The sequence below is a fragment of the Sinohyriopsis cumingii genome, chromosome 5 (assembly GCF_028554795.1).
Source record: "Sinohyriopsis cumingii isolate HCF-2022 chromosome 5, ASM2855479v2, whole genome shotgun sequence".
Lineage (NCBI taxonomy): Eukaryota > Metazoa > Mollusca > Bivalvia > Unionida > Unionidae > Sinohyriopsis > Sinohyriopsis cumingii.
In genome coordinates, this window is record NC_142965.1 from 125,982,090 (window position 1) to 126,002,880 (window position 20,791).

Sequence of the window (20,791 nt, forward strand, 5' to 3'; positions counted from 1 at the left end):
TTTGATAAAAAGATAGTGAAAAATATTATAAATGAAATCTTATTTCGACCGCCCAACCATTCTTTTAGCATAAAATCAGGAAAAACGCATAATTTATCGCAGGTAAAATAGACAACAGTAGCAACTAAGTCCACCCCACCCCCATCTTTCATTTCCATTCCTCGTGTTCACACGGGTATTATTTTGTTCTGCAAGCTGACATTCATTAGTTAGTTAGGCAATATCCTTTGGTCTATTGTTAATATTAGTCCTAAAACATTTAAACGAAGAAAGAAAAAGAAAGTAATTGTTTTTGTAGCCTCTATTCCTTACGTTGCTAATATATATCAAGTAACACGTCATCGTGTTTATGTGAGGTCGGTGACATTACACTAACATAAAAATAACTGCGACTTGAGGGCGGTGAAAATGATCACTACTCCCACCCATTTTTTTATTAGACATTTCGATAGTAAGGACACGACCCTTTCTATTGCAACCAATACACAAATTACGTCAACCCGATTGCTTTGCCCTTTCCATTGCAGCCAATACACAAATTACGTCAACCCGATTGCTTTGCCCTTTCGATTGCAGCCAATACCCAACCTACGTCAACCCGATTGCTTTGCCCTTTCCATTGCAGCCAATACACAACCCACGTAAACCCAATTGCTTTGCCCTTTCGATTGCAGCCAATACACAAATTACGTCAACCCAATTGCTTCGGTTTTTGCATAAAAATGAGCGCGCAGCATTGTAGGATGAGACTGACGAATCTGGTCGTATTCATGTATCTGATATAACCCAGCATTTTGTCTTCGTATGTTGCTATACTTGTCCTAATTCTGGACCGCACCCAAAACAAAATTACTATATATCCCGCATCGTGTGGCTACTCGTTAAAATGATTCAATTCCCTTAAATTCTCCAGCGAAAAGAATATATATATATATATATATATATATATATATATATATATATATATATATATATATATATATATATAAATTTAACAAAGAAATAGCACATGCTTTCTTGCCCTGACACGTGACACGTTATCCATTCAAAGCGATATAAATAACGTCCGCTCCACAACAACCGGCGCGTATTCTCATTTCCGTAAGAATCATAATACGGTTCGGAATCTGTGTACTCGCACATAATTACATGTCAAACATCTGATAACTGCTTTATTCATCACCAATGACATATATTGTGATCAACGATTCGATAAGTGTCCCAGCGTACTTGATCAGCACTTTCATTACGGAAACATTAAATTACATACGATTTTTTAAAATTTTAAAATAACGATCACACGTTTTGTTATATTTTCTTATCAACCTTCGCTGAATCCTTCGAGTGCGTTGAAACTTTCGTCCCTTTGCATATTTCGAAACAAAAATAGCAAAACAGAAAACTCTTGTGTGATCAAGATGCTGAAAACCATGACTTAGTAGCACTTGTATAAACTAGATGAAGATTAGACGACCCCATTAGAATGCTTATCTTCATCAGCATTGAAAATGTCACCCTGCAGTACACGAAGAGGTTGTGATTCAAGCTCGTCTTCTATGGGTCCAGTATCAAATTCAGCAACATTATTTGCAATTGAATGCTTGGATAGGCTGGGCTTTACTTCGACGTCTTCAGGCTGAACTCGCTGCTTTACGGCAGACATCATGGCCAGGAAAGAACCACAGAGAATGACAACACCTGTATTATGTAAGTAAATGGAGGAAATCAACCCAGCAATCATATCATTGTATAAAACCGACTTTGACCAGACTTTATAATGTATTTATATTGAAAGAATGAAAACTAAATTGAAGGAGTGACAACTATGACAATCATGCCCTGTTATCCATTATCATTGTACTGTACTTAAGAGTAAATCATTACTTTTATTTTCTAAACGATACATTTCCACTCTGTTTATGTATTATGAGATACGTCTTGTCTCATGCGGACAATTTTGGGTCATGAACTGTAAATATTTTACCACAACGCCCAGTTATATCTCCTGAATCAATCATTGTTAATGTACTGAAACATGATTGTTGCATTATGCTGACATTTAATATCATGAAATAACATATTAGTGGAATCTCTCTCTCTCTCTCTCTCTCTCTCTCTCTCTATATATATATATATATATATATATATATATATATATATATATATATATATATATATATATATATATAACAGGTCATCTCCCTATTGAAGAACTTACCTGATAAAATAAAACTACTGGAATAGGAACCAGACTGGGCCAACATCATACCTGAAAACAGCAGAAATCATGATTGGTAACTGACATAATTGTAAAGAGTGTCTAAAGACTGGCGTAGATTAGAGCTACCGTGCATTTTTATACAAAGATTCGAAAATGTAAAAGTTTTGCTTTGCAGTACAAAACAAATAATAATCGTAAGCAATATATTGCTATTACCATAAAGACATCAATAGACAAACACTTTGCATTTATATTGGATCATTTCTCAAAACCTCAGTGTTAAAAAAAAAAAATTATGGATTTAAATTTCTGGCTTACAATTATGTGCATCTCACACAACAAACAAGTACGTTCCAGATGTACAATTATTTGCTTCTCACAAAATAACAAACAAGTACGTTTCAGATTTGATATATATATAGTTAGTAGCTAAAACAATTCTGAGTTGTGAAAAACATGAACGGCTGATGTTGATCGTCCTCTGTTTGACCAACCTACAATCCACCAATCAACATGTATGCAATATTGTATATAGTAATTTCGCTATGAAGTAGCCCTGCACGTGCCAGATATGGTACTGGACATCTATTTTATTTACTTTTTCTCGAATATTAACATCATTAAAACGTCACATCTATAACAACAGCTGTAACAAGTCCAATATTTGGCTTTAAATCTCTCTCTCTCTCTCTCTCTCTCTCTCTCTCTCTCTCTCTCTTGCACACACACACACATACACACCAAATAGTAGATTGTCAAATATTTTGAAAATATGTGTGATTATATATTTTAGAAATACTTCATAATATTTGAGATAACCTGATATAGGTGGTCCGGCTAAGTATCCTATTCCACTGGAGAATCCAATCAAACCCTGACCCATTGACAGGTTATTTACTCCCACAATTGTCAGCGTGATGGCAGTAGTGATTGTAGTGGCAACTCCAGTGTATACCCCGATCAGAATGCAGAACATATATTCCCCTATTTGGAATTCAGCATATAGTGGAAAGGTCATTGCAACGATTCCACTAATTCCTAGGCTTCCGGTGTGCAGTAGCATCCCATCTATTCCTCCCTTCCCGACAGTCATTGCGGCCAAGATCCGACCAATTAAATGAGAGACCGTGAACACTGTCATCATAAAACTGACTTGGGAATCGGTAGCTCCTCGTGTCATGATATAGTTGGGTAAATGTGTCAGACATACAGACAAGGTGAAGTTCCAAGTCACATTACTGGCGAGATATAAAATGAAAGAATAGTTTTTAAAGACATCTACTTGAATGTACTGATGTATATTGAAATGTCTAGATTTAACAGAGAGTGTTCCTTGTCTTTGCCTCTCTTTCTTGAAAGCTATTTCTAGAGATGATGGCTTACAAATGACTGCGCATACGCAAAGATGAGCACTCATTCCACTGAAAATTATGAACATTCCCGTCATACCATATTCCTCCAGGACATGGAGAGAGAGGGGCGTGGAAACAATCATTCCGATACCGCACATGACGATAAGTCCTGAACATATGAATTTTCGCTTCGCCTCGAAGTAATACCCAAGGACAATGAACAATGTTGTCGCTACAAGAGCTCCTCCAATACCTAAAAAAATATAGACATATTTCACTATTAGCAACAAATGCATACAATTACAAGATTAGTTTGGTTTGGGTTTTGTTTTTCTGGCACATCATGCCTCTGAAGAATATTATTCCACTGAGACAAGAATTGTAATTTGTCTTACGCAAGAACACAGCAGAGTGGTCGATTCGAGCTGATCCGATGATGGATATCAGGATACCACGGCTCGCACAAATATTTAAAGACAATGTTTTTCAGTTATAAAAATAACTTCCCATACAGAAATTAAGTTACTTATCTATATGGATTTTGTTTACACTGTTTGAATTATTAATGTAGCAATTGCTTGACTGAGAAAATCTCAGTCGATACCTGTGTAATGCAACTATTTGGACATACAATTATGTATCTGGTAAAACCGATGTGAGAACATGTCCCTCGTCGTTTTCCGGTATACAGTAGTTGGATAAATGAAATCTCTTATTTTGTGGAACCTATATTTGACCATTCATGCTGCCCTTGTGTCATATTAAGGTAGCCGGGTTTTGCAGAAAGAATCTATGTGTAATTACGATCATATGTCCTTAAAATTTAAGAATTTTCAAACCTTGCACTCAGATTCAGTCGTATGTAAAGTAGCTCAGTTGGTAGAGCATGAGACGCACAATCCAAGGGTCACGGGTTTGATACCTACATAGCCCATCCCGGGTTGGCTGGATCGGTGTGTTCCTGATGAAGGCACTCATCTCCCATTTTCTCAATATAATATAATCAAGAAAGGTGCTGAAAGTGTTACTAAGTACCAAGCAGCAACGACCCATTTTAAAATAGTATGATGTGTCGCTACTATACTTCCCATTTATTCAGCACGGTAAACTGATCCTTTTCAGCCCACGACATGTATTTCATAACATGAATATTGATTACGTGATGGACATTTTAAGTGTCCAACGCCAATCTTAGAATCACTGTACATATGCTGTAATCGACAATTTAGATGTCTAAGCACTGTAAACATTTTCTCTCTGAAAAATCGGTGTTGCATAATTACTTTACTAAGTTAATATTTTAATTTGCAAGGATTTGCAACAAAGTACTAGAGACAGAAAACATTTTAAACAAGCCTTACAATGATGTTTCTTGTTCTTCTATTTTATTTTATCTCCAGCAAAGCAAACTTAATCGTCCATCCTCTAAAGAAAAGATATTTTGTTCGTTTCCCACATTTTGGTATTTAAAAAGGTGATGGTAAACAAATTATATTGGTATTCCCAAATGGCCCATTTCAATTTTATAAACGACATATGTCAATTACTGCAAACTATAACATACATATGTATCTATCTTAATATCTAGACATGTTGTTTATGCATGAACGCACCTTGAAAACAAAATAAAAAGAGAAGTCTGCAAATAAATGAGATGCCTCCCTTATATTTTCATGAGTGAATTTTTTAATGGCCTTTACTAAGAGAAACCAATAGACCTTGGTTATTTATATAACGGACCTATATAACGAAAAGGAAAGATGCACGCTGAGAAATAATCCAACCGACAATTATCAACCATGTTATTTTAGGGGTGGGTGTGAATTGCTAGGATTTATTTCCAACCAAGACATTTTCTTTTCTTTTATTTTAAGATATTTCTTGTCAACTAATACCATAGTTAAAATTAGACTTTTTTCTACAAAGCAGAACAAAGTATATTTGTCAAACATTATTTATGTGATATAACCTCCAAGGGCTCCATATGAGAAGATAACCATGTCAAGGCTGGTGGAAAAGGCGCTGATCAGGTAGGCAGCCGTGCACAGAATCCCGCCAACGAAGAGACATGCCCGGCAAGTGAAACGATTGGACAGCATACTCGTCACTGGCCCTGCAAAAAAAACAACAGCTTTATCATGGTATGCTAAAATTTATTTGCAAGTATGGGGTTGATATTGTGTCAACATTCAGTCACGTGATATAATGTGCTAAAGATGCAGAAGAAGATTACAAACTCTTCTGTTGACGTATATAAACCCTCTTGTCAAATAATAAAATAGATAATGACAGAATCCTTGGTGACATAAACAACAATTTTAATTTGTCACACTTGACAAATGGCTGACTGACAGCAGACCATTAAATAATATCAGAAATCTTGCTGAACCAAATTATACACAAATTTAGGAAATACATGATTTAAGAATAACGATATCGTTCAAAACAAATGTCAGAAAGCTAAGAAATCAACTCACCAGCATAAAAATATGAAATATCCCCTGTGCCCAAATAATCCTGACGCTTATTGGAAGTCCGTCAACGTCTTGAATGATGAACAAGATGATCTCCCTACTGTGACTGAACCTGACCACCCGCTGAGGCAACGAGTGTCATTTCTAATTCTGTCCAAAACAGATCAGCATAAATTCAAGAATTTCTCACTTCGCTCGACTGTAATGAAATTTGTCTTGCGAATGAACACACTGCCCTATTCAACTCCAGAAAGCTACGTTTAGCTATTAAGAACATTAAGTATAATAAACTTGTTGCTATTCAATCCATTACTAATGACTTCACCAAATGTAGGCAATCACTGCCTGCACCCTGTTTATTTGAATTGGGTTTCTATCCTTCCGGTTGATCTGATGTATACTATTCCCAATGTTCACAACAGAAAACAAATTCGATCTGAATAACTATATATTATAACAGATGCACTAAGTAAATTATATACCTCCATTTTAATGAATAATCTCAGTACCTTATTATCAAAACACAACCTTATAGATGAATGTCAAATTGGATTTGTTGAAGGGGCCAAATCATTCGATCGTTATGTTCATCTTTTGAAACAATTATTGATAAATGCTTTAGACAAAACATAAACTTGATAACTTTATTATTTATTGTCTAAAGACCATTTATGTATTCATTCACTCAGCCATCAATACGGTACTGCAGTTGTGAATTAAGGGTTCCTTGGACGGAAACATAAAAATCTTTTTTATCAGAAAGAGATGAAATTGAGTTAGACAAGGCGACGTCTTATGTCATGTCTTGTGCAAATTATTTATGAATGACTTAACTAAGTATTTATTATATACATATGATCCTATTTGGCTCCACGACCGTTCGAATCTATTCCATCTTATGTTAATGACGTTATCTATTTATCTAATGGATTTGCAACAACAATATAATATATTCAAGCAGTGTAGCTAAGATTGATGTATGTACATTAGGGTTAGCAAATCGAAAATGAGAATATTCAACTCCTCTGGTTGCTTTGTGCAAGAAATTTAACTGTTTGCAGCATTTCTTAAAACATGATTCATCCCACAAATATATAGGCATCACTTTTCTCCAATTCCAGATCTTGTGTGTTGGTAAAGCAGAAACTCCACCAAAAAAGCTATGAAGGCCATGTTCAAGCTAAAAAGTCAGGATTTTCAACTTAAGCCAAGTTTAAGAACATGTCTTCGCCATTTCCTCACATTGTTAAACGCATTATTCTGCACATCTTTGAAGTCTGGGTCTCCTCTTTCCCCAGTAGAGGTGATCATATTCTTTTCCCAATTATATCTAAACTCTTTTGGCGTCTTTCGTTTCAGGCCAAGCTACAAGCTAACAATACAACTATTTTGCAATATATATATATATATATATATATATATATATATATATATATATATATATATATATATATATATATATATATATATATATATATATATATACTTATTGGACACTTTTTTCTTCAGCAATTGCATACCTTCCAATCAAGCATTTGGAATACGAGCACATATGAGTCTTTATTTCCCATAAATATATCAGCCGTCATATTAATCGTTTGAAAGGTGAGCTCGATGGAGTAATTAATGTTTTATCAAAGGGAAACAAGATCTTGACAAATCGGCTTTACCAACTATTTTAGGATCGACTATGGGATAAAGATTTTACTCGCCAATGGCCAAAGAAAAATCCTATTATATTACTGTAAATTAAAGATACTAAGCATGTATATGAAAATAATTAAATGCAGACAATAAGCACATACGCGTAAGCGCATCTGATGAAAGAATGACAAAGTATTGGACCCAGAATATGATCTTCAAACAAGTATTCTATTCCTTTTTTAATAGCAAGAATCTTATTATGAGTCTTTCTTTTTTTATATAAAATATCAAAAAGCATACGTATGAATACTGAACCTTACTAAATAGTTATATTGTGACGTTATCGCAACCGTACAGTACAGTACCGTACAATACAGTACAGTACAGTACAATACAGTACAGTACCGTACAATACAATACAGTACAGTACAGTGCAGTGCAGTACAGTACAGTACAGTATAGCATAGAATACAATAGTGGTTTACGTCTCTATGGCGCTCTGCAAAGAGTTGTGAAGCTACATTCTTTTTCGAGCTCTCTAGCTATCTTGAACGAACTACATGATAATTTACAAAGGTACATATTTTTACAATGACAAGCGTAGCTATATAGACAATTACCATCGACAACTGCATTCAATTGTTAAATTACACTCATTATTGTCATTGAAAAAAATAAAATATAAACAGCAACCATAATTGGCAGAATATTAACTGTCATCCAATGTCCCATGCACTGAATGATTAATACCAACAGTGCTAGAGCGTAAGAGGTAACCAGATATTGTCCTCACCACTATAAATAAAGTTAACAATTGCAAGCAATGTTGAATAAATAATATAAGACCTTTACAGTGACCCTGGTTTGTTCTGCGATGTACGTTCATCTAAAGACGTGTGCACGTTACTGCGTTGGTAGCAGTTGGCGAAGGTGTAACGGGGAAAAAAGCATACGTTATTTTACACTGTGTAAATAAACCCTAAACAAGTATGTCATAATACAATTCAGGTGAGATATACAACATTCAATCAATCTAAAGATGCTTAAGAATAATCGTCCAGACAGGAAGGACAGAATGACCTCAGAGGAGCAGACGGACAAAATGACTCCTAAATATGGGCCACTTGAATGAAATAATAAAATAGTACAGTAATGGTGGCGTGCTTACCCAGTAAACAGAAGATACCCGTGTTGAGCGCCCCAACCATGGCTGTTCTGGCTTTGTCTTCCCTAAACTTTTCCAGAAGGGCTACATATACGATTCCTCCTGCGTAACTGCACATACACACTACGAAAAATCCAGCATAGGTGGCAAACAGGACGAGATACGCCCATCCTCCATCAATATCTTTCCCTGCTCTCATCCTCACGTTGGTTCCAGAAAGTAGTGGTGTTCAGGTTTAATTGTGCTTAAAAATAAAAACAAGACTAGGTCAAAGGCTCATAAATATTTGATACATCTGAACTTTTTTCATAAATATTACATGAAAAAGAGAGAAATCTAAGATTCTATGTATCATATGACAAAAGAAAATTGATATTACCATCGGCTACATCGTCGTTTGATCGATGTTCAACATCAACCAGTAATATGAAAAGTCTTATGGACTAGTTTGGAGATAAGACTGATCACCGAGCGTGTTGGTTCGATAATATCAGCTGCAGATTCTCCAGTCTCACCTCAGGCACCATAAGCAGCAGCGGGGGAGGGGTGTTAACAGAGCACCTTATAGAGCAGGCCTTTTTGAAAATAAAATGTTCCTACGAAAATGAGTGGTCTAAAGCGTTCTCCATTACGGATAACTGCCATCTCACCTCTGTCTGCGTGGGTTCGAGTCTCGGATTCGGCCAATGTGGGTATGTGAGAAAGCTTGCCAGTAGCTTCTCGTGGGTCGGTGTGTCTTTCCAGGGTTTTCCCGTGTTCTTCCTCCACCATTAATACTGGCCGCCATGTATAGCCTATCGTGTGATGAAAAATGGCGTTAAACCCCAAAACAACAACAACAACAAACGCCAATAACGCTAAACCGAGGCCTCTAACTGACCTAGGCCTCTCTAACCGGTTGTCGACGTTTTTGTATGCGTCCTCGTTTACCGACCCAGGCGCTCACTCTTGGTCGTCACCCCCCACCCCCTCCCCGCTGCTGTCTCTTAACCAAACAATTTATGGAGACCTACACGATATCGTGACCAAGGATCGTTTAAATTTGTTGTGATAAATCTGTGTGTGGTAGCCTGAGCGTGCGAGAAGAAATTCCTGGATTTAATCGTATCCATGTCCCCTAAACACCAAGTCTGGTGGATGTTTCGCAGAATATGTTATCAACTCCGCTAAATACAACCATAATATTGCAGTTATCTCTGATCACTTTAGGCATTTGTGTATATCGCTGAGTAACATACATAACATTTGTGTATTTGTGACAACCTCGAAACAATATTCCAGCTGGATTTGATTGTTTGTCCAGCATCACATCATCGTATACGAGATTATTAATACATCCATCGAGGTCATCTACAGATGGTCCTTCATCAATATCGGTGATAAAATCAATGATATCATTACCGTCTTCATCCGACGACTTCGCTTCGTCATCAAAATCTTTAAGCACATCGTAGTATCGCTGATCACCTACAGATGGTTCCACTAAATATAACTTATCCCACTTGAGTCATCTCATTATCAGATAAGGCAACAATTGCGTCTTACCACACATAGATGGACTTATGATAATTGCTCTGATAGAATTTGGTAGCTCTGCATGATGCGTGATTGGCTCTTGCTTTCATGTCGCTGAGAGGTCAATGATATCCATGTTGAAGACATAAAATAAATAATATGAATTTATATTGTGTTTGATGCAGAGCACCTACCCCCACCAGTGGTGGATTAACAATAATAATTACAAAAAATAAAAAGCGTGCACTTACAGGCAAGTGTGTGAACGGTGTTACAAGCAAATACAGATTTATCTCATAAATCAGGCGGAGATATTACTGCTTCACTGGGAAAAGAACCAGGAGCTTCATGGGCAAAATACTCAGGAGAAAAATATCTTCCTGGATATAATTACTGTGGTCCTGGAACCCGACTTGATATCCATCTTAACGACTAAAATATTCCAAAATCGGGAGAACATCCCATAAATGCGATTAATCAAGCGTGTTACATTCATGATATTGCGTATAAAAATCCAGATTTACAACAACGACATATTGCATATGTGAATTTGATACACAATCTGTAAAAACAAAAAGAAAATCTCTGAGAATCACTAGCTATTTGGGTGGTAAGATTTGCGATGAAAGGTAAACTAGTGCTAGGGCCGGTAATTAATCATAGATAACTATTATAATGGAATCGATCTACTATAGCCCAAGAGGATATTGGAGGGGTAGAGCAGCGATTAGTAAACTTGCTGATGCGGCATGTGTCGCATGTTCTGTTGCTTCAAACTGGTTAGCACGACAGGCATTAGGGACAATTTAGCTACCACCACCTCAAAACATTTAGTACGCACATTTTGATGTCGACACTCCCAATGATGTTCATCAAGCAGATAATTTGTTTTTACCACATGAAACTATTAAAAGTGGTAGACGTCAATCACGCAAATACAAATACGCGCTGACTGTCGTTAACGTTGCAAGTAGATATAAAGAAGCAGAACCATTATCAACAAAGACAACAACAGAAGTTGCATCTGCGTTCGAACGAATTTATCAACGAGGACCCGCACCACAAGTTGGTCTACGATGACCACAGTTGCTACAGGTTGATCCTGGCAAAGAATTTCTTGATGCGGTAACATCGATGATGAAACAGCATAACATCAAAATCAGACGAGGACATACCGCAATTCATCGTGATCAGGCAATTGTTGAGCGATTTAATCGAACACTTGCTGAGCGACTGTTTGGATATCAATATGCGCAGGAAATATCTTTGAATAAAGTTCAGGTGGATAAGACATCTCGTGAATGGGTTGCAAGACTACCAAGTGCGATAGCTTCGTTAAATAATGAAGTTACTTGTGGAGTTTCTATGAAACCTATCAATGCAATCACAAAACAAACACATATCAGTGCAACGACATGAATCTTATTCAAAACAACCAGTACTAGGTAATGTTACTGTCAGATATTTATATGAACCTGGTGAACTTGAAGGTGGTAAAAAAAAGAGCGACTGATCCTATTTGGAGTGTGACCACACATAAAATTTCCAGCGTGGTAAGATCCACGGGTAGACCTGCAATCGACAGACTAGATTCAACTGCTCCTCAGCGTGGATTTGTACGCGAACAATTAACAATTACAAGTAATTCCTGAAGATACACAGTTGCCACCTCCTTCACTTCTGTGAAAGCATGGCACCAGCGTCTCTACGTCGATTAAACTCACGACAGGTCAACATCACATTTTCGTGTGTATGACCTAGACTACTATTAATTCTATCCACGGTAAACTGTCTTGGATTATTATTCAGATACTGCCACATTACTGTGTTGCAGCTCGCACAATGAGTATTTTGTCGTTGTTTCAGCGTCATGATAAATTCAGCATCAATATCGAATTTGCGATTATTTTTTGTCACACCGCTGATAACCAGCTAATTATTTATTTGATTATTATCTATAATATCCAGTTATCGTGAATAACTTCAGGAAAATGTCTACGTAGCTGAGACATTCTTCTGACTCTCGACACTGCTAGATAAACTAAATTTGACCATTCGATCCGATCATCGACAATCCAGATACTTGTATCAGAAATAGTTAATCCTTGTGACGAATGAATCGTTACAGCATATCCTAGCGTCCATGGAGTTTTGTCCATCGTTAATGCGCTCTCAACATCACTCACATGAACAACAACAATAGCATTAAGAACGAGGTTTTGTTTCTCCTTTGACTCTGTCAACGTCCTGAAAGTGCAATGAACGAATCATAATTATCCTCTCCCATGAGGTTGACCGAAATAGGAAGATATACGGAGAAGAAATGGTGCCTTGACTGCATGGTCTGATTGTCATTCCTAGCCCCTTCAGCCAAGCTCCAGTCCAAAAAAAATATTTACTTTGGAAGAAATAACTTATGATAAAGTTCTTGTAAGTAATAGTTTTACATGCAGCGCCAATAGCTTGTGAAACACTGGCCAGGCGTTTAGCGACTTAATTATGCTTGTCAAATTGCATCTACCATCAATTGCAATGTTTATAGTGGTGGGACGATACCACGCCTGATATTAACATCTTTCAATAGTTCTACGTTTCAGCCATATTCCTTCTATTGAATTCTGCTACATTCCTGGCATCAATATTAGATGTCCTCTGCATGCTGCTTCTAGCTAGGAGTGCCATATGTTAACCACAGCAGACCAAGACTCAGCCAAGACCCCACCGAGGAACCCAGGACAACTACACCACGACTTCTAGCACAGCAAACAGATGCTCGGGAACAGGAGGCTGGGCAGAAGAGGAAATGGGAGGAGAAAAGACTAAAGAAGAGTATGATGAAAACAGGCAAAAAAGAAGAAAAAAACAAGAAGCGGAGATGCGAAAGCTACTGTCACCCATTGCAACGGCGACTGGAAACAAATACACTTTGTAAGCTATATGGCAATATGTTGGCAACGAGACTAAATAGCTGAGAATTGTATGCATGTACCACGACCTACAAGCCACTAGCAACACACAGACGATACGTGGTTTATAATAGGCGCTCTTTGAGGGAGACATGCCAAGAATAGAGCCTCCAAAGTCCGTTGGAAGAAAGCAACTTCGAACTTGGGAAAGAAAGGGAGTTAGCAACTGTTTATGCCCAATCACGCTAGTATCTCTCATCTGCAACATACTAATAGATTATCACTAAATGAAATAGACATATACAACATACCCTTCGCCAGAAGTCACATATAGTAGTCGACCTCATCGAAGCGGAGAGATGACGAGATAGAATGAGGCGTCGCTTTTATTGCCCGACCAACACAAAAAATTCCTGACTCTTCCGACGCTATAAAAGCCCTTTAAAGTGCTAAGAACCTCGAAACTGCCAAAGAATTTTCAGACTTGCAGTGAAAATTCGATTGGATCATAAATTAATCTAAGTACGTATTTGGTCTATTCGGTTCACCGTCTAAAATATGTCAATAATCTCAAACGAGCATAATTAAGATCACTAAAATATTTAAAGTGTAACTTTTACACAGTATTGTAACATTTTTGGACATTAATTACACGTTGTGGGCTAAATTCGTAAAATTAATCAATTAGGCAAATTGAAACTAATTACAATGATTACACTCACAATTATGTGGCTAAAATAACTGGAACGATAGGGTAAATCTGAGGTAACTGGAGAGAATGTGACCCAGAAGTACAATTAGGGTGCTTCAATTCATGATTCCAGTGCCGCCGGGTTGCTGGACATGCCTTTTTGTCAAATCAATCTCATACTGACATCAATTAAATAGTGCGAGGTACAAACAATTTTTTTAACAAGTCGTACATGACCGAATAGCCTCACACGATTATAATTCAAACTCAATCAATCTACCGCCTGTCACTTTACGTCAGCCTGCCGCCAGCCATCAGGAAGAGAGGGCAGGATCGACAGGTCAAGATCCATACTAATCGAAGCTGTGCAGATGGAAAGAGATGGGTCGGATTTCTTTCACCACCGGATCATGTCTAGTGCAAACCATGTTAACCTACTTTCCCATCGCAACAAAATGGTAGAAGCAGCAAGACAAGTGGCCAAAGATGACGTCTGAAATTTAGCCAAAAGTAGCCACTGGGAACCAACTGTCTCCAAAGGAGCGACGGCCAGCAAGTCGTCACCAGAGACCAGTTGCTCAGAAAAGGCCGACTAGAAAACGAAATTATTGAAGGGTAAATAATATCCCGTATTGATGTAAACTTTTGAATGCAACTAGAATATTCTGTACACTAAATTTTACATTTGAATAAAATAGGTTAGTTGCAACTGGACACATTTATTACATTTAAAATATGTTAATAACAAATAATTTGCTGATGGGGACAGTCCGACATAGATAACTGGACAAAACATAACCAAGAGTATACCTGGCGTTACAATTCACGATTACCGTGCCTCTTAGTGCTGCTGGACATGTTTTTTTTAAAACTTGCCTCAAAACTGGCTTCATTTAAAAGTACTTACCTCCTCCTCCACACTCCTATCAAAACTTTTTCTCGGGACATCACTCTCAGTATAGTCAATAATTATAATATTTTTAATGCCATGTGCGTCACACTTCCGGTGCTTCTGAGAATGCAGAAAACTAAAATGCTCAATATTAGTGAAATTAGATAATATTTGTATTTTTCCCATGATGCACTGTGCCAATCAGTCTGGTTCCCTGCTTCGGGTGCTCTCTGCCATGTACCCCAATACACGACTAATAAATCGGGAGACACAGCTTTTACTAGTTACCGGCCAATGACATTGGCGGCATTGGCTCGCCAAGCTAGGACGGGTACCAGCGAACATGTTAAGATATCGCTCTTTATATCATATAATAAAATAAAAGATAATGTAGATTTTTTCCATGACATAAATATGTATTTCAGACAGTTGACAGTGAAATGCAAACTGAATAGCTGGTGTCAACTGAAGGAAAGAACATTTTAATTTCATCACCGTTTACAGTAAATAATGTTCTAATGAGATTTTCTGTAATCTTGTTAGGGGAATTGTGTCATCATCTTCACTGTCCTTCTAAATAACCTCACAAAAAGTCAAGTTAATTAAAATCTAGTTCTGCTTCTAAAAATATCATCTGGTAAGCATCGAACGTTGGAATTCCCAGGCAGTTTATATTTAGTAAAGTGCGGGAATTAGCGTTGCAATTCGTGTCGTGAAGACTTATCGTTAAAAACGATATATTCCGAATAAAGTTTTTCAGGTTCATAAATGTGAAAGCTCTAATTTAATTCGTGATTCTTAAGGTCAATATAGCATGACCTCGTACCAGTGTCAGACAGATGCACAAGTTGTTGAAGATTTGGATTTTGATCCAGTTGGCACATTTATGACGTTGGCTTGCAAGTGAAACGACATCGCTGTTGACTCATGTTTCTTCGTGTGTTTACCTCCTGGAGACCGCTCCGGTGGCCTAGTGGTTAGAGCGTCCGCCTCGGATGCGGAAGGTCGTGGGTTCGATCCACGGTCGAGTCATACCAAAGACTTACAAAAATTGTACTTACAGCTGACTCACTTGGCGCTCAGCATTAAGAGGTTAGTGTTATGACTGGTCGGCGTGGTGTCTGGATAATGTGAATGGGTGGGACATCATGCTACATGTCTGCGGCATGATCCCCAGTGCTAGACACCACTATAAACTGCCACGCTGCAGACATCGTAGAGATATGACTGAACAATTATTAAAAGCTACGTTAAAATTCCAAATCACATCACATCAATTTACCTCCTGGAGACCATGTGACCCGATAACGGCCTGCTTGCCGATATGGTGTTTAGTACGTTGCTCCGTATAACACATTTTACAAAGGCTGATGTACACAGTAACACGAATGAAGCCAAAACAAACAAAATTATATTATAATTCTAGTTTCACGACATTACGATGTAAAATACATTTACCACACGAGACAAGACGAAAATGCACTCTGTAGACTTCCTGCAAATCAACTTCGTGCGAGTGTAGACGAATATTAAGTTTCAAAAGGATCTACATGGAACCTAGGTTTGGATTATAATGAGGAGGAAATGGGAATGTCCCAAAATGAAGATATAATCATGTGTTTGTTAGCAAAATCATATTTTATTTGTGATATTTGATGTGAGAAGGCCAAATACCCCCAAATGATGATACCAAAAAACGACGAGTAAGTCAATGATGTTTGTTTACTGTGCTGTATCTGATGGAATGCACACGAATGTCTCAAACAATACGATGTTGCGTGCTGTTAAGTCACGAAGTCATGGAATGAATTGATATTACACACCTAGTGCTATTAAGTCACGAAGTCATGGAATGAATTGATATTACACACCTAGTGCTATTAGGTCACGAAGTCATGGAATAAATTGATATTACACACCTAGTGCTATTAGGTCACAAAGTCATAGAATAAATTGATAGTACACACCTAGTGCTATTACGTCACTAAGTCATGGAATAAATTGATAGTACACACCTATAATATCTTTGTTATGAAGCGGGTTCATTATACGTCCCTGATATCGATACCGGCATGTGTCAAAATCAACAACTAAGACTGACAGATGGACAAACTACAGAATGAGAAAGAAAAATTCCTATGAGATGTTACATTCTGACTGTCATATTGTACAATACAGAGTAGGGTTGTTTTTTTTTTTCCTTCTTTTTCTTTGAACAATGTAGAAATTTATCCCAGAGCAAGTATGTGTGTTTCTTGCACTGATGTAACCATATTTATTACAAGCTGCAGTCTTTACCCGATCACAAAAATAAAAGGATTTAAAATGTGATCAATTTATCTCTGTACCTGTCCACTGCAACTCCCCAAGCCAAAGTGGAGTCACGCTTATCGTCCGACTATTTCAAGGCATTATGATTCACAATCAAGATTACCAATATATCCTAACTTCTACCACTCTAATACTAATATTTGGCTTTCTAGGATTTTGCAGTTTCGAATTCAGTACAGGTAATGTTGTATATTAGATAGAAATACACTCACGTAAATACATTGATAAAATGATAACTCTATAGAAGTATATATACGTACGATATAAATACACAAATATACGGATATATATATGTATGCATATTTACCGTTAAATAGATACATACATGCAAAGTCCAGGCACATGTTGTACGTACATGCAAAGTCCAGGCACATGTTGTACATGTATATTCTGATATATACACACAAGCTAGGAATATGTATGTACCTGCTAGTATTAGTTATGTGTGTGGGTGTGTATATCCTTTTGATTCCACCATCCCCTCATTCATGCCTTGGTTTGGTGTTTTAAGGTTCAGCTATATAAGTCGGTTGTTTAGTGCCGAGGACAGTAAAGTGCCTTGCCCAACGACACACGAAGATAAATAACCCAGTCTGGTCCGATGGTGGGCTACAAACCCGCACCGTTTCGGTCGTGAATCCGGCACTTTAACCAGTGATCCACCGCGGCTCCCCATTATGCACTGGGAATGTTGAATGTCTTTTATTTGCATACCAACAATAATGAACTCTAATTTTGCATCAAAAGAACACCTAACAAGTATATACATTTTTGTTTGTTTTTGTTTATTTATTTATTTTTGCACGAACTGGACCTATATGATCATGTACATGTGTGAGGCGTGATGTAATGAAAGGAAAAGACATTCAAATCAAACCTTTCACTGTAAATAAACATAACGGGAAGGCCAGGACCTGCATGATCATGTACATGTGTGAGGCGTAATGTAATGAAAGGAAAAGACATTCAAATCAAACCTTTCACTGTAAATAAACATAACGGGAAGGCCAGGACCTGCACATCGAGCCTACAGTCAACACGTTGCTGTTAAACGTATAACCGTATCCTGATGGTCAAAGAGGAGAGGATATCGCGGAAATTTCCATAAGCTTCATGACGATTTTGTTTCCCTGTGTATGAACAAAATTCATTAAGGGCTTTAGGAAATATGAGCAATGAATAAACTTGAAACTAAACCGTAATTAAGATTTTCTATGAATGTGACCTTGATCCCATGGACAATGTATCAAGCATTCCTGTCACTGAAATAATTGTCTTAGTTTATTAATAACTGGCTCCAAGCAGGAAGAAAATCAGCCGATAGGGTTTAAGAAATGTAAGCGAATGAAAAACCTTTAATCAAACCCTGAATATAAATCTTCTTTGACTGCTGCATTAAACATAAGGTGAAAGGAACAGGCGTACGTATCACCGAATTATCTCAGCTTCAAAGTATAAAGAAATCCCTTCACCAAAATATTAATGCAGCTTTATACGACTATCACCCTAACTGCAGGGTCAGCGAAAATATCATATCATGACCTGTTTTACTTTCATAAAGGATCATTGCAAGTATGATGACCTGTGTCAATGGGATTATGAATTAAATGCCGCTGAAATAAATGTAACCAAAACCTTCACCAACTGTTTACAACGTCGCCGCTGCCTTTGGATAAATGAGTACAATATATCTCGTGCTACCCGACAAGTGTGTAATCGCTCTTTGTCTCAGAAAGTATATTTTCGCATGAGAAATTAAAGATATAAGAATAAATTAAGAAACTGAATCATGCAAAACGTGCAATGGATATGCAGAAACTTGTCTAAGAGAGATTAAAAATTAGTCAGGATAATAGGATACTGGCAGACAGACAGATAGACTAGACAGACACGCTTCTTGGAATCGGCAGCAAATATACAGATATCCTGAAATATCTGAAGTGGAGTTATACTCTTTCTTCAGAGTTAAAGTGATAAATGCAGTAAAATAGCAGACGATAACTTACCGAGGCCATTCTTACTTCAGTCCCTTAGTAACTTCACAGTGACTGTGGGATCTTGACGTACGAAGGAAACCGGGCAATGACGTACATAAACCCAATCGTTGTAGATAACACCATTTCATTCATATGATTACATGGGGGTGTCATCTAAATCTGGTTGTTTAAACAGTCCTTCAAATTCCCAAAGTTACTGTTATTGACATACATACAAACCGTTGTTTTCTATTTTTCGAATCATCTGCTTTTTTTAAAAAAAAATAATCTTTTCTAAGTTGTTGATATCGTGCCATTGAAAGTTGTATCATCCTTTTATGATGGACACGTTCATTTCCTTCATCAGCCCATACTGACCTTACACATGTATTGTCAAGCATATGGCTTTACGCCACGGTAGGTGGTAGGTGAACACATGTTACATGTGCATTCCAGCACTGTAAGTGTGTGTGATTTAGATTTTCAACGTAGCTTTAACAATTTTTCAGTCATATCGCTATGATGCATGCAGTGTGACAGCTTATAGTGATTTCTAGCACTGGGGCATCATGCCGCAGATATGTAGCATGATGTCCCACTCAGTCACTTTATCCTGACACCAGGCCGACCAGTCCTTACACTAACCTCTTAATGCTGGGCGCCTAACGAGACAGCTGTTAACACCATTTTTGTAAGTCTCTGGTATGACTCGGCCGGGGTTCGAACCCGCGACCTCCCGCGTCCGAGGCGGACGCTCCAACCACTAGTCATTTTGATGTGTCACCTATGACAAGTTCGAATTATGAGGATGGCAACGACGATGATAATAACGAGGACAGCGACTGTCGTCACTGCCATAATTATACTAGTATTATCATCAATTGCTGACATATACCGAGCTATACCAATTCAACTGACGAAAATTTGTGAAAGCCAATGCGTTAGCAAGATTAACGTAGATACTTACATATCAATGTGAAACTCCACGGCGTTATTCAAATTTACTCATGTCACAAACATATCTTGCCAGCAAATCATCTCCTCTGCAAGTACAACGAATAAATGTTTGTGAACTTTCTTCGTGAAAGTATGTCTTCATTGGTTACATGTGCTTTCTTGCTTTCTCGTTCACGGCCTTATATTTTGGACCTCTTCACTAATATAAGAAGTCCATGAATGTACTTTCTGTGTAACACTGTTATGATTTCGTCACTGACAAGGTTATATTCGTTGTTTGCTGGGCATACTTGGGTACCCTGAACAGTAAGACGGTCTTTGCGTTTGTCCCCGATTCTCTAGTGTATTTTAGACTACACTACATTGATTCAGCTGTGCAATATAGAATGAGCTTATCATTGTTATCGGTTCAAAGTACATATGCTTTGAACCACGAAAACCAATATGGCATAACGACCGAAGCTATTTTTAGCACACGGTGAACGAAGCACTATATACATGAGCCGGGACTAGAATTAAAGTACATGTATCGGATCTTGTGCGTCTACATTCTCTTGTGGTAGATCTTGAATATCTGATTTCCGGTGTTAACAAGAAATCCTTGGAGATGAAACAAAGACAGCCCATACAAAATTAACAAAAATATGACAAATCAGGTACAAATATT

At 37.5% G+C, this 20,791-nt stretch overlaps 1 protein-coding gene across 3 annotated transcripts; it reads right to left on the reverse strand.

Moving 5' to 3' along the window:
* Positions 1–1,155: 1,155 nt before the first annotated feature.
* Positions 1,156–20,590, reverse strand: LOC149800142 (monocarboxylate transporter 12-like). 3 transcript variants are annotated; one of them, XM_089959739.1, is made up of 6 exons: positions 20,135–20,590; positions 8,860–9,100; positions 5,543–5,686; positions 3,041–3,826; positions 2,219–2,269; positions 1,156–1,698 (listed from the first exon to the last, which is right to left on the reverse strand). In XM_089959739.1, exons 2-6 carry the CDS (start codon positions 9,053–9,055, stop codon positions 1,466–1,468), a joined length of 1,410 nt encoding a protein of 469 aa, XP_089815865.1. In that variant the 5' UTR covers positions 9,056–9,100; positions 20,135–20,590; the 3' UTR covers positions 1,156–1,465. The 3 variants fall into 3 exon arrangements, with proteins under 3 accessions (XP_089815865.1, XP_089815866.1, XP_089815867.1); XM_089959740.1 differs by lacking the exon at positions 20,135–20,590 and adding an exon at positions 19,198–19,347; XM_089959741.1 differs by lacking the exon at positions 20,135–20,590 and adding an exon at positions 10,258–10,394.
* Between the last annotated feature and the right edge of the window lie 201 nt (positions 20,591–20,791).

What these genes read in the sequence shown, in the direction of transcription:
- LOC149800142 (XM_089959739.1), bottom strand. Translation starts at nt 9,055, where the DNA reads ATGAGAGCAGGGAAAGATATTGATGGAGGATGGGCGTATCTCGTCCTG. An exon ending in GGGTATCTTCTGTTTACTGG is followed by an intron (nt 5,687 to 8,859) that starts GTAAGCACGCCA and finishes TTTTTTTTGCAG; the next exon opens with GGCCAGTGACGAGTATGCTG. An exon ending in CTCATATGGAGCCCTTGGAG is followed by an intron (nt 3,827 to 5,542) that starts GTTATATCACAT and finishes ATATTTTTTTAG; the next exon opens with GTATTGGAGGAGCTCTTGTA.